The sequence below is a fragment of the Zonotrichia albicollis genome, chromosome 1 (genome assembly GCF_047830755.1).
Source record: "Zonotrichia albicollis isolate bZonAlb1 chromosome 1, bZonAlb1.hap1, whole genome shotgun sequence".
Classification (NCBI taxonomy): domain Eukaryota; kingdom Metazoa; phylum Chordata; class Aves; order Passeriformes; family Passerellidae; genus Zonotrichia; species Zonotrichia albicollis.
The window spans coordinates 476,997-490,854 of NC_133819.1; the positions used below are offsets into that span (position 1 = coordinate 476,997).

At 43.9% G+C, this 13,858-nt stretch overlaps 1 protein-coding gene across 2 annotated transcripts in view; it reads left to right on the plus strand.

Annotated features, from left to right (window-relative positions):
• The window catches only part of TMIE (transmembrane inner ear), a 34,782-nt gene that overhangs the window by 11,938 nt on the left and 8,986 nt on the right, over nt 1-13,858 (plus strand). For both annotated transcript variants that reach the window (XM_074536534.1, XM_074536585.1), the window contains exon 3: nt 11,094-11,243. In XM_074536534.1, the coding sequence (XP_074392635.1) occupies nt 11,094-11,243 (150 nt within the window). The remainder of the gene's footprint in view (nt 1-11,093; nt 11,244-13,858) is intronic.

Sequence of the window (13,858 nt, forward strand, 5' to 3'; positions counted from 1 at the left end):
GGGAATCATGGAATGCATTGGGAATCATGGAATGATTTGAGTTTGGAATCCTGGGGTTCTTTAGGTTGGGAAACTTGGAATGATTCAGGTTGGGAATAATGGAATGCTGGGGGTTGGGAACCATGGAATGCTTTAGTTTGGGAATCATGGAATGCATTGGGAATCCTGGAATGCTTTGGGTTAGGAAGCGTGGAATTCTTTGGGTTGGGAACCATGGAATGATTCAAGTTGGAAATCCTGGAATTCTTTGGGTTGGGATTCGTGGAATGATTCAGTTTGGGAATTATGGAATTCTATGGGTTGGGAATCATGGAACGATCTGTGTTGGGAATTGTGGAATGATTCTGGTTGGGAACCATGGAATGCTTCCATTTGGGAATTATGGAAATATTTGGGTTGGGAATCATGGAATGCTTTCGTTTGGGAATCATGGAATGATTCGGGTTGGGAATCCTGGAATGCGTTGGGTTAGGAATCATGGAATGTGTCAGGTTGGGATTTGTGGAATGCTCCAGTTTGGGAATCATGGAATGCATTGGGAATCATGGAATGATTCAGGTTGGGAATCATGGAATGATTTGAGTTGGGAATCCTGGGATTCTTTAGGTTTGGGAACCTTGGAATGATTCAGGTTGGGAATTATGGAATGCTGGGGGTTGGGAATCATGGAATGCTTCAGTTTTGGAATCATGGAATGATTCAGGTTGGGAATCCTGGAATGTGTTGGGTTGGCACTCACAGAATGATTCAGGTTGGGATCCATGGAATTCTTTGGGTTGGGAATCATGGAATGATTTGAGTTGGGAATCCTGGAATGTTTTGGGTTAGGAATCATGGAATGTGTTAGGTTGGGATTTGTGGAATGCTCCAGTTTGGGAATCACGGAATTCTTTGGGTTGGGAATCATGGAATTATTTGAGTTGGGAATCCTGAGGTTCTTTAGGTTGGGAAACTTGGAATGATTCGGGTTGGGATTCCTGGAATTCTTTGGGTTGGGAATTATGGAATGATTCAGGTTGGGATTCATGGAATGATTCAGGTTGGGATTCCTGGAATTCTACAGGTTGGGAATCATGGAATGCTTCAGGTTGGGATTCATGGATTCCCTTCATTCGTCCGGGAATTCAGGATTTCCTCTGGGCTGGAATTCCCCACTGAGTGTGAGAATTCCAGAGGGAGATCCCAGCTCAAATCTGGAGATTCCCACCTGGAATCATTTCCCAAGAAAATTCCATCCCTGGGAGTGATCCCAAAATTTCCTGGATTCCTTTCAGGTTTCCAGGAATTCAGGAATTCACGGAGGATTCCTGAGGGATTTCCCAGCTCCAAACTGGAGATTCCCAGCTGGAATCTCTTCCCAAAAAAAATTCCATCCCTGGAAGTGATCCCAAAATTCCCTTCAGTTGTCCAGGAGTTTGGGAATTCCTCTGGGTTGGAATTCCCAGCTGGTTGTTGGAATTCCCAAGGATTTCTTTCAGGCGTCTGGGAATTCAAGGAGAATTTCTGTGGGATGGAATTGAGAATTCCAGAGGGAATCCAAACTGGAGATTCCCTTTCCAAGGGAATTCTTTCCCTGGGAGCGATCCCAAAATTTCCTGGATTCCCTTCAGGTGTCTGGGTATTCAGGAATTCCTCTGGGCTGGAATTGAGAATTCCTGAGGGATTTCCCAGCTCCAAACTGGAGATTCCTACCTGGAATTCCTTCCCTGGGAGTGATCCCAGAATTTCCTGGATTCCTTTCAGGTTTCCAGGAATTCAGGAATTCACGGAGGATTCCTGTGGGATAGAATTGAGAATTCCTGAGGGATTTCCCAGCTCCAAACTGGAGATTCCCAGCTGGAATCTCTTCCCCAAAAAAAATTCCATCCCTAGAAATTATCCCAAAATTCCCTTCAGTTGCCCAGGAGTTTGGGAATTCCTCTGGGTTGGAATTCCCAGCTGGTTGTTGGAATTCCTAAGGATTTCAAGGAGAATTTCTGTGGGATGGAATTGAGAATTCCAGAGGGAATCCAAACCGGAGATTCCCTTTCCAAGGGAATTCTTTCCCTGGGAGCGATCCCAAAATTTCCTGGATTCCCTTCAGGGGTCCTGGAATTCAGGAATTCACGGAGGATTCCTGTGGGATGGAATTGAGAATTCCTGAGGGATTTCCCAGCTCCAAACTGGAGATTCCCAGCTGGAATCATTTCCCAAGATAATTCCAACCCTAGAAATGATCCCAAAATTTCCTGGATTCCTTTCAGGTTTCCAGGAGTTTGGGAATTCCTCTGGGTTGGAATTCCCAGCTGGTTGTTGGAATTCCCAAGGATTTCTTTCAGGTATCTGGGAATTCAAGGAGAATTTCTGTGGGATGGAATTGAGAATTCCAGAGGGAATCCAAACTGGAGATTCCCAGCTGGAATCTCTTCCCCAGGGAATTCCTTCCCTGGGAGTGATCTTGGAGCTTCCCCGATTCCCTTCAGGGGTCTGGGAATTCAGGAATTCCTCTGGGCTGGAATTGAGAATTCCGGAGGGATTTCCCAGCTCCAAACTGGAGATTCCCAGCTGGAATCTCTTCCCAAAAAATATTCCATCTCTAGAAGTGATCCCAAAATTTCCTGGATTCCTTTCAGGTGTCCAGGAATTCAGGAATTCACGGAGGATTCCTGAGGGATTTCCCAGCTCCAAACTGGAGATTCCCAGCTGGAATCTCTTCCCAAGAAAATTCCATCCCTGGGAGTGATCCCAAAATTCCCTTCAGTTGCCCAGGAGTTTGGGAATTCCTCTGGGTTGGAATTCCCAGCTGGTTGTGGGAATTCCCAAGGATTTCAAGGAGAATTTCTGTGGGATGGAATTGAGAATTCCTGAGGGAATCCAAACTGGAGATTCCCTTTCCAAGGGAATTCTTTCCCTGGGAGCGATCCCAAAATTTCCTGGATTCCCTTCAGGGGTCCTGGAATTCAGGAATTCCTCTGGGCTGGAATTGAGAATTCCTGAGGGATTTCCCAGCTCCAAACTGGAGATTCCTACCTGGAATTCCATCCCTGGGAGTGATCCCGGAATTTCCTGGATTCCCTCCGGGTGTCTGGAATTGGGGAATGCTGGAATTCCAGCTGGGAGTGGGAATTCCAGAGGGATTTCCCAGTGGGAATGCAGAGCAGGAATGGGCCAAGCTCCACCCCCATCCCTGCTGGGAACGGGATTTGGGATGGAGAAAATCCATGGAAAACCGGGAATTGGGAAAGGGAGTGAAATGGAAAAGCAGAGAATGAAAAATAAAAATAAATATAAAAATAGGGAATTAAAAATAGCAATAAATATTAAAGTATAGAATTAAAAAATAAAAATAAAATATAATAAAAATAAATAAAAAATATAATAAAATAAATAAAAATCAAATATAATAAAATAAATAAAAATAGAAAAATTTAAAATAAAATATAAATTAATATAAATTAATAAATAGCTTATATTGCATTACATGGAATGAAATGGGAAAATAAGATATTAAACAATAGAAATAAATAGAAAAGTAAAAAATTAAATTAGACACAAAAAAGGAAATTAAGCAATAGAAATAAATACAAAAATGTAACATTAGAAAATTCAAAATGTAATATATTAAATTATTAATATATATTAACTATATTAAATATAAAATATAGTTAAAACCGGAAATAATTGTAAAACCAAAACAAAAACTAAATATAAATCTAAATAAAATAGAAATACAGGAATTATGCTTTAAAGGTAATTGGATTGTAATATAATATAATTAATATTATTGTATTACTTTATTAATGACCTATTAATTTTAAACAACAATTTTAAATTATAAAGCCACATAGCAAATAAAATTTATTAATGAAATAACCTATTTCTATGTTATAAATAATAATAAGTTGATTGTAATTATGGTTGTCATTAATAGCTTTATTTTCAAAGTTATTACAATAAATAGGGAAATAAAATGAACTATAATTTAAATTATATTTATAGAATAATATATTAATATTTACACATGTTTTAGGTTTATGAATAATAATTTCTATAACATTATAATTAATAATATATTTGTATCAATTGCTTTATTAATATTAATACCAGCTTATTAAATATCCAATAAATACGTTTATATCGACGTTAATATTAACATTAATAAAATGAATTAAAATTCATTCATAAAATTAAAAACATTAATTAAAATTAAATAAACCCCAAAAAATTATTTATGAATAATAATTTCTATAACATTATAATTAATAATATATTTGTATTAATTGGTTTAATAATATTAATACCAGCTTATTAAATATCCAATAAATACGTTTATATCAACGTTAATATTAACATTAATAAAATGAATTAAAATTCATTCATAAAATTAAAAACATTAATTAAAATTAAATAAACCCAAAAATTCCAGAAGTCTGATCCGAGTGTGGATTCCAGCTCCCAGCACATCCCACAAGGTGGCGCCATCCCATAAAAAACAGGGAAAAATCGAAATTCCAGGTTTCCCATTTCCAATCATTCCCCAGATTCCCGCGTTTCCTGCTCCCATTCCCGGGATCCAACCCCCAAATCCTCATTTCCCATTCCCAATAACTCACACAGAATTCCACATTTCCCTCTCCTTTTCCCAATAACTCAGCCAGAATTCCATGTTTTCTATTCCCAAATAACTCCCCCAGAATTCCACATTTCCCACTCCCATTCCCAGTTAAATCCTCCTTTCTCCCTCTCCATTCCCAGTAATTCCCTCAGATTCCCACATTTCCCATTCCCAATAACTCCCCCAGAATTCCGTGTTTTCCATTCCAAGGAACTCCCCCAGAATTCCACATTTCCCACTCCCATTCCCAGTTAAATCCTCCTTTCTCCCTCTCCATTCCCAGTAAATCCCTCAGATTCCTGTGTTTCCCATTCCCAATAACTCATCCAGAATTCCACATTTCCCATTCCCAATAACTCTGCCAGAATTCCACATTTCCCATTCCCAATAACTCCGCTAGAATTCTGTGTTTTCCATTCCAAGGAACTCACCCAGAATTCCACATTTCCCATTCCAAATAACTCCACCAGAATTCCATGTTTTCCATTCCAAGGAACTCACACAGAATTCCTCATTTCCCATTCCCATTCCCAGTTAAATCCTCCTTTCTCCCTCTCCATTCCCAGTAATTCCCTCAGGTTCCCGTGTTTCCCATTCCCTATAACTCACACAGAATTCCACATTTCCCATTCCCAATAACTCACACAGAATTCCATGTTTTCCATTCTAAAGAAATTCCACATTTCCCACTGCCATTCCCAGTTAAATCCTCATTTCTCCCTCTCCATTCCCAGTAAATCCCTCAGATTCCCGTGTTTTCCATTCCAAGGAACTCACAAAGAATTCCACATTTCCCATTCCAAATAACTCCACCAGAATTCCATGTTTTCCATTCCAAGGAACTCCCCCAGAATTCCACATTTCCCATTCCCAGTTAAATCCTCCTTTCTCCCTCTCCATTCCCAGAAACTCACCCGGAATTCTGCATTTCCCACTCCCGTTCCCAGTTCTCCCCAGAATTCCTTGTTTCCCATTCCCAGAGAAAAATGCAAATCCTTGATCCCCTCTCCCATTTCTGAGCCTCCCCCAGAATTCCTCATTTCCCTCTCCCATTCCCAATAACTGACCCAAAATTCCTCATTTCCCTCTCCCATTCCCAGTTAAATCCTCCTTTCTCCCTCTCCATTCCCAGTAATTCCCTCAGGTTCCCGTGTTTCCCATTCCCTATAACTCACCCAGAATTCCACATTTCCCATTCCAAATAACTCAGCCAGAATTCCATGTTTTCCATTCCAAGGAACTCACACAGAATTCCACATTTCCCATTCCCAATAACTCCCCCAGAATTCCACATTTCCCACTCCCATTCCCAGTTAAATCCTCGTTTCCCCCTCTCCATTCCCAGAAACTCACCTGGAATTCTGCATTTCCCACTCCCGTTCCCAGTTCTCCCCAGAATTCCTTGTTTCCCACTCCCATTCCCAGAGAAAAATGCAAATCCTTGATCCCCTCTCCCATTTCTAGAGCCTCCCCCAGAATTCCACATTTCCCTCTGCCATTCCCAATAACTCCCTCAGAATTCCACATTTCTCTCTCCCATTCCAAATAACTCCACCAGAATTCCAACTTTTCCATTCCAAGGAACTCCCCCAGAATTCCACATTTCCCACTCCCATTCCCAGTTAAATCCTCGTTTCTCCCTCTCCATTCCCAGTAAATCCCTCAGATTCCCACATTTCCCATTCCCAATAACTCCACCAGAATTCCATGTTTTCCATTCTCAAATAACTCCCCCAGAATTCCACATTTCCCATTCCCAGTTAAATCCTCGTTTCTCCCTCTCCATTCCCAGTAATTTCCTCAGATTCCCGTGTTTCCCATTCCCAATAACTCACCCAGATTTCCACATTTCCCATTCCCAATAACTCACACAGAATTCCATGTTTTCCATTCCAAGGAACTCACCCAGAATTCCACATTTCCCTCTCCTTTTTCCAATAACTCCACCAGAATTCCGTGTTTTCCATTCTCAAGGAACTCACACAGAATTCCACATTTCCCACTCCCATTCCCAGTTAAATCTTCGTTTCTCCCTGTCCATTCCCAGTAATTTCCTCAGATTCCCGTGTTTCCCATTCCCAATAACTCACCCAGAATTCCACATTTCCCATTCCCAATAACTCCACCAGAATTCCACGTTTCCCATTCCCAATAACTCACACAGAATTCCACATTTCCCACTCCCATTCCCAGTTAAATCCTCATTTCTCCCTCTCCATTCCCAGTAATTTCCTCAGATTCCCGTGTTTCCCATTCCCAATAACTCATCCAGAATTCCACATTTCCCATTCCAAATAACTCCACCAGAATTCCATGTTTTCCATTCCAAGGAACTCCCCCAGAATTCCACATTTCCCACTCCCATTCCCAGTTAAATCCTCCTTTCTCCCTCTCCATTCCCAGTAAATCCCTCAGGTTCCCGTGTTTCTCATTCCCAGTAATTCCCTCAGATTCCCGTGTTTCCCATTCCCAATAACTCCCCCAGAATTCCACATTTCCCATTCCCAATAACTCCACCAGAATTCCATGTTTTCCATTCCAAGGAACTCCCCCAGAATTCCACATTTCCCATTCCCAGTTAAATCCTCGTTTCTCCCTCTCCATTCCCAGAAACTCACCCGGAATTCTGCATTTCCCACTCCCGTTCCCAGTTCTCCCCAGAATTCCTTGTTTCCCACTCCCATTCCCAGAGAAAAATCCAAATCCTTGATCCCCTCTCCCATTTCTGAGCCTCCCCCAGAATTCCTCATTTCCCTCTCTCATTCCAAATAACTCCCTCAGAATTCCACATTTCCCATTCCCATTCCCAGTTAAATCCTCCTTTCTCCCTCTCCATTCCCAGTAAATCCCTCAGATTCCCGTGTTTCCCATTCCCAATAACTCACCCAGAATTCCACATTTCCCATTCCCAATAACTCACACAGAATTCCACATTTCCCATTCCAAATAACTCCACCAGAATTCCATGTTTTCCATTCCCAAATAACTCCCCCAGAATTCCACATTTCCCACTCCCATTCCCAGTTAAATCCTCATTTCTCCCTCTCCATTCCCAGGAATTCCCTCAGATTCCTGTGTTTCCTATTCCCAATACCTCACCCAGATTTCCACATTTCCCATTCCCAATAACTCATCCAGAATTCCACATTTCCCATTCTAAAAACCTCCCCCAGAATTCCTTGTTTCCCTCTTCCATTCCCAGCTAAATTCTCGTTTCTCCCTCTCCATTCCCACAAACTCAGCCAGAATTCCCTTTTTTCCCATTGCTATTCCCAGTTATCCCCTGAATTCCTTGTTTCCCATTCCCAGCGACCACCACAAATCCTTGATCCCCCCTCCCATTCCCAGACTTGGAATTCTGCATCTCCCATTCTGGATAACTCCCCCAGAATTCCACATTTCCCATTCCCATTCCTGACCCAGAATTCCTCATTTCCCATTCCCATCCCTCACCCGGAACTCCACATTTCCCATTCCCATCCCTCACCCAGAATTCCACATTTCCCATTCCCATCCCTCACCCAGAATTCCACATTTCCCATCCCTCACCCAGAATTCCACATTTCCCATCCCTCACCCAGAATTCCACATTCCCCATTCCCATCCCTCTCCCAGAATTCCACATTTCCCATCCCTCACCCAGGATTCCACATTTCCCATTCCCATCCCTCACCCAGAAACCCACGTTTCCCATTTCCTTTCCTCATCCAGAATTCCACATTTCCCTTTCCTCACCCAGAATTCCACGTTTCCCATCCCTCTTCCAGAATTGCATGTTTCCCATTCCTCACCCAGAATTCCACGATTCCCATTCCCTTCCCTCACCCAGAATTCCACGTTTCCCATTCCCATTCCCATTCCTCACCCAGAATTCCACGTTTCCCATCTCTCACCCGGAATTCCACATTTCCCATTCCTGTAACCCTCCCAAAATTCCACGTTTCCCATTCCCATCCCTCACCCAGAATTCCACATCTCCCATTCCTAGTTATCACCCAGAATTCCACGTTTCCCATTCCTATTCCCATTCCCATTCCTCACCCAGAATTCCACATTTCCCATCCCTCTCCCATAATTCCGCGTTTCCCATTCCCATCCCTCGCCCAGAATTCCAATTTCCCATTCCTCACCCAGAATTCCACGTTTCCCATTCCCTTTCCTCATCCAGAATTCCACGTTTCCCATTCCTGTAACCCTCCCAAAATTCCACATTTCCCATTCCCATTCCCATTCCTCACTCAGAATTCCACATTTCCCATTCCCATTCCTCACCCAGAATTCCACATTTCCCATTCCTGTAACCCTCCCAAAATTCCACATTTGCTAATCCCATTCCCATCGCTCACCCAGAATTCCACATTTCCCATCCCCATAACCCTCCCAGAATTCCACATTTCCCATTCCCTTTCCTCACCCAGAATTCCACATTTCCCATTCCCTTTCCTCACCCAGAATTCCACATTTCCCTTTCCTCACCCAGAATTCCACGTTTCCCATTCCTATTCCCATTCCACATTTCCCATTCCCATCCCTCACCCAGAATTCCACATTTCCCATCCCCATAACCCTCCCAGAATTCCACATTTCCCATTCCCTTTCCTCACCCAGAATTCCACATTTCCCATTCCCATCCCTCACCCAGAATTCCACATTTCCCTTTCCTCACCCAGAATTCCACATTTCCCATTCCTGTAACCCTCCCAAAATTCCACATTTCCCAATCCCATTCCTTTTCCTCACCCAAAATTCCACATTTCCCATTCCCATCCCTCACCCGGAATTCCCTGTTTCCCGTTCCCATCCCTCACCCGGAATTCCACATTTCCCGTTCCCATTCCTCACCCGGAATTCTACATTTCCCATTCCCATCCCTCACCCGGAATTCCGCGTTTCCCATTCCCATTCCCATTCCTCACCCAGAATTTCACTTTTCCTATTCCTCACCCAGAATTCCACGTTTTCCATTCCCATTCCTCACCCGGAATTCCACATTTCCCATTCCCATCCCTCACCCGGAATTCCTCATTTCCCATTCCCATCCCTCACCCGGAATTCCTCATTTCCCATCCCCATCCCTCACCCAGAATTCCACATTTCCCATCCCTCACCCAGAATTCCACATTTCCCATTCCCCGTCCCTCACCCGGAATTCCACATTTCCCATTCCCTTTCCTCACCCAGAATTCCACATTTCCCTTTCCTCACCCAGAATTCCACATTTCCCTTTCCTCACCCAGAATTCCACATTTCCCAACCCCATCCCTCACCCAGAATTCCACATTTCCCATTCCCTTTCCTCACCCGGAATTCCATGTTTCCCATTCCCAGTCCCTCACCCAAAATTCCATGTTTCCCATGTAGTCTCTCACACGGATTTCCTCATTTCCCACTCCAATTCCCAGTTAATTCCTCGTTTCTCCCTATCCATTCCCAGGAACTCCGCCAGAATTCCACATTTCCCATTCCCTTTCCTCACCCAGAATTCCACATTTCCCATTCCCATTCCTCATCCAGAATTCCATGTTTCCCATTGCCTTTCCTCACCCAGAATTCCACGTTTCCCATTCCTGTAACCCTCCCAAAATTCCACATTTCCCAATCCCATTCCCATCCCTCACCCAGAATTCCGCATTTCCCATCCCTCACCCAGAATTCCACATTTCCCATTTCCCATCCCTCACCCAGAATTCCACATTTCCCATTCCCTTTCCTCACCCAGAATTCCACGTTTCCCATTCCTCACCCGAAATTCCACATTTCCCATTCCCATCCCTCACCCAGAATTCCACATTTCCCATTTCCCATCCCTCACCCAGAATTCCACATTTCCCATTCCCTTTCCTCACCCAGAATTCCACGTTTCCCATTCCCCATCCCTCACCCAGAATTCCACATTTCCCATTCCCATAACCCTCCCAGAATTCCACATTTCCCATTCCTCACCCAGAATTCCACATTTCCCATTCCCCATCCCTCTCCCAGAATTCCACATTTCCCATTCCTCACCCAGAATTCCACATTTCCCATTCCTGTAACCCTCCCAAAATTCCACATTTCCCATTCCCATTCCCATCCCTCTTCCAGAATTCCACATTTCCCATCCCTCACCTAGAATTCCACATTTCCCATTCCCCATCCCTCACCTGGCATTCCACATTTCCCTTCCCCATCCCTCTCTCAGAATTCCACGTTTCCCGTTCCCATCCCTCACACAGAATTCCACATTTCCCTTTCCTCACCCAGAATTCCACATTCCCTATTCCCAATAACTCACCCAGAATTCCACGTTTCCCATTCCTGTAACCCTCCCAAAATTCCACATTTCCCAATCCCATTCCCATTCCTCACCCAGAATTCCACGTTTCCCATCCCTCACCCAGAATTCCATATTTCCCATTCCCATTCCTCACCCAGAATTCCACATTTCCCATCCCCACCCCTCACCCAGAATTCCACATTTCCCACCCCTCACCCGGCATTCCGCGTTTCCCGTCCCCAGTCATCACCCTGTGCTGCATCTTCAAGTGCCGGATCCCGCGCACGCGGAAGGAGATCGAGGCGCGCTACGCCCAGCGCCAGGCGGCCAAGAACTACGCCGACAAACTGGAGGGTGTGCCGCCCCTGGGAGAGCTCACCGAGATCCCCGGAGGTAATTCCCGCTTTTTCCTTGGGAATTCTGGGAGCCAAATTCCCTCCATGAGCTCAGCAACATTCCCAGAGCTAATTCCCACTTTTTTGGGGGGATTGAGGCAATGCAAATTTCCTCAATGAGCTCAGAGACATTCCCAGATGTAATTCCCACTTTTTCTGGAATTCTGGGAATGCAAAGTTCTTCAATGAGTGACCGACATTCCTGGAGGCAATTCCCACTTTTTTTTTGGGAATTCTGGGAGCCAAATTCCCTCCATGAGCTCGGCAATGTTCCCGGAGAAAATTCACAATTTTTTGTGGGATTGGGGCAGTGCAAATTCCCTCAATGAGCTCAGAAACATTCCCAGATTTAATTCCCACTTTTTTGTGGGATTGGGACTGTGCAAATTCTCTCAATAAGCTCAGAGACATTCCCAGATGTAATTCCCACTTTTTCTGGGATTCTGGGAATGCAAAATTCCGCAATGAGTGACTGACATTCCTGGAAGCAATTCCCGCTTTTTTTTTTTTGGGAATTCTGGGAGCACAAATGCCCTCAATGAGCTCAGCAAAGCTAATTCCTACTATTCTGTGGGATTGGGGCAGAGCAAATTCTCCTAATGAGCTCAGAAACATTCCCAGATGTAATTCCCGCTTTTTTTGGGATTCTGAGAATGCAAAGTTCTTCAGTGAGTGGCCAACATTCCTGGAGGTAATTCCCACTTTTTTTTTTGGGGATTCTTGGAGTGCAAAGTTCCTCAATGGGCTCAACAACATTCCCGGAGCTAATTCCCACTTTTTTGTGGGATTGGGGCAGTGCAAATTCTCCTAATGAGCTCAGAGACATTCCCAGATGTAATTCCCACGTTTTTTGGAATTCTGGGAACACAGAGTCCCTCAATGAGCTCACCAATATTCCTGGAGGTAATTCCCAGGGTTTTTTTGGGATTCTGGGAGCCAAATTCCCTCAATGAGCTCGGCAACGTTCCCGGAGCTAATTCCCAATTTTTTGTGGGATTGGGGCAGTGCAAATTCCCTCAATGAGCTCAGAGACATTCCCAGGTGTGATTCCCACTTTTTTTGGAATTCTGGGAATGCAAAGTTCTTCAATGAGTGACCGACATTCCTGGAGGCAATTCCCACTTTTTTTTTTGGGAATTCTGGGAGCACAAATTCCCTCAATGAGATCAGCAACATTCCCAGAGCTAATTCCCAATTTTTTGTGGGATTGGGGCAGTGCAAATTCTCTCAATGAGCTCAGAGACATTCCCAGATGTAATTCCCACTTTTTCTGGAATTGTGGGAATGCAAAGTTCTTCAATGAGTGACCGACATTCCTGGAGGCAATTCCCACTTTTTTTTTTGGGATTCTGGGAGTGCAAATTCCCTCAATGAGTTCAGCAACATTCCCACTTTTCTGTGGGATTGGGGCAGTGCAAATTCCCTCAATGAGCTCAGAGACATTCCCAGATGTAATTCCCACTCTTTCTGGGATTCTGGGAATGCAAAATTCTGCAATGAGTGACCGACATTCCTGGAGGCAATTCCCACTTTTTTTTTTGGGATTCTTGGAGTGCAAAGTTCCTCAATGGGCTCAACAACATTCCCGCAGCTAATTCCCAATTTTTTGTGGGATTGGGGCAGTGCAAATTCTCTCAGTGAGCTCAGAGACATTCCCAGATGTAATTCCCACTTCTTTGGGGGATTCTGGGAATGCAAAATTCCTCAATGAGCTCACCAGTATTCCTGGAGGTAATTCCCACTTTTTTTTTGGGATTCTGGGAGTGCAAAGTTCCTCAATGGACTCAACAACATTCCCAGAGCTAATTCCCAATTTTTTGTGGGATTGGGGCAGAGCAAATTTCCTCATGAGCTCAGAAACATTCCCAGATGTAATTCCCGCTTTTTCTGGGATTCTGGGAATGCAAAATTCCTCAATGAGCTCACCAGTATTCCTTGAGGTAATTCCCAGGGTTTTTTTGGGATTCTGGGAACACAAATTCCCTCAATGAGCTCAGCAACGTTCCCGGAGAAAATTCACAATTTTTTGTGGGATTGGGGCAGAGCAAATTCTCCTAATGAGCTCAGAGACATTCCCAGATGTAATTCCCACTTTTTTTGGAATTCTGGGAACACAGAGTCCCTCAATGAGCTCACCAATATTCCTTGAGGTAATTCCCAGGGTTTTTTTGGGATTCTGGGAGTGCAAAGTTCCTCAATGGGCTCAACAACATTCCCAGAGCTAATTCCCAATTTTTTGTGGGATTGGGGCAGTGCAAATTCCCTCAATGAGCTCAGAAACATTCCCAGATGTAATTCCCACTCTTTCTGGGATTCTGGGAATGCAAAATTCTGCAGTGAGTGACCGACATTCCTGGAGGCAATTCCCACTTTTTTTTTGGGAATTCTGGGAGCCAAATTCCCTCAATGAGCTCAGCAGCATTCCCGGAGAAAATTCACAATTTCTGTGGGATTGGGGCAGTGCAAATTCTCTCAATGAGCTCAGAGACATTCCCAGATGTAATTCCCACTTTTTCTGGAATTGTGGGAATGCAAAATTCCACAATGAGCTCACCAATATTCCTGGAGGTAATTCCCAGGGTTTTTTTGGGAATTCTGAGAGCCAAATTTCCT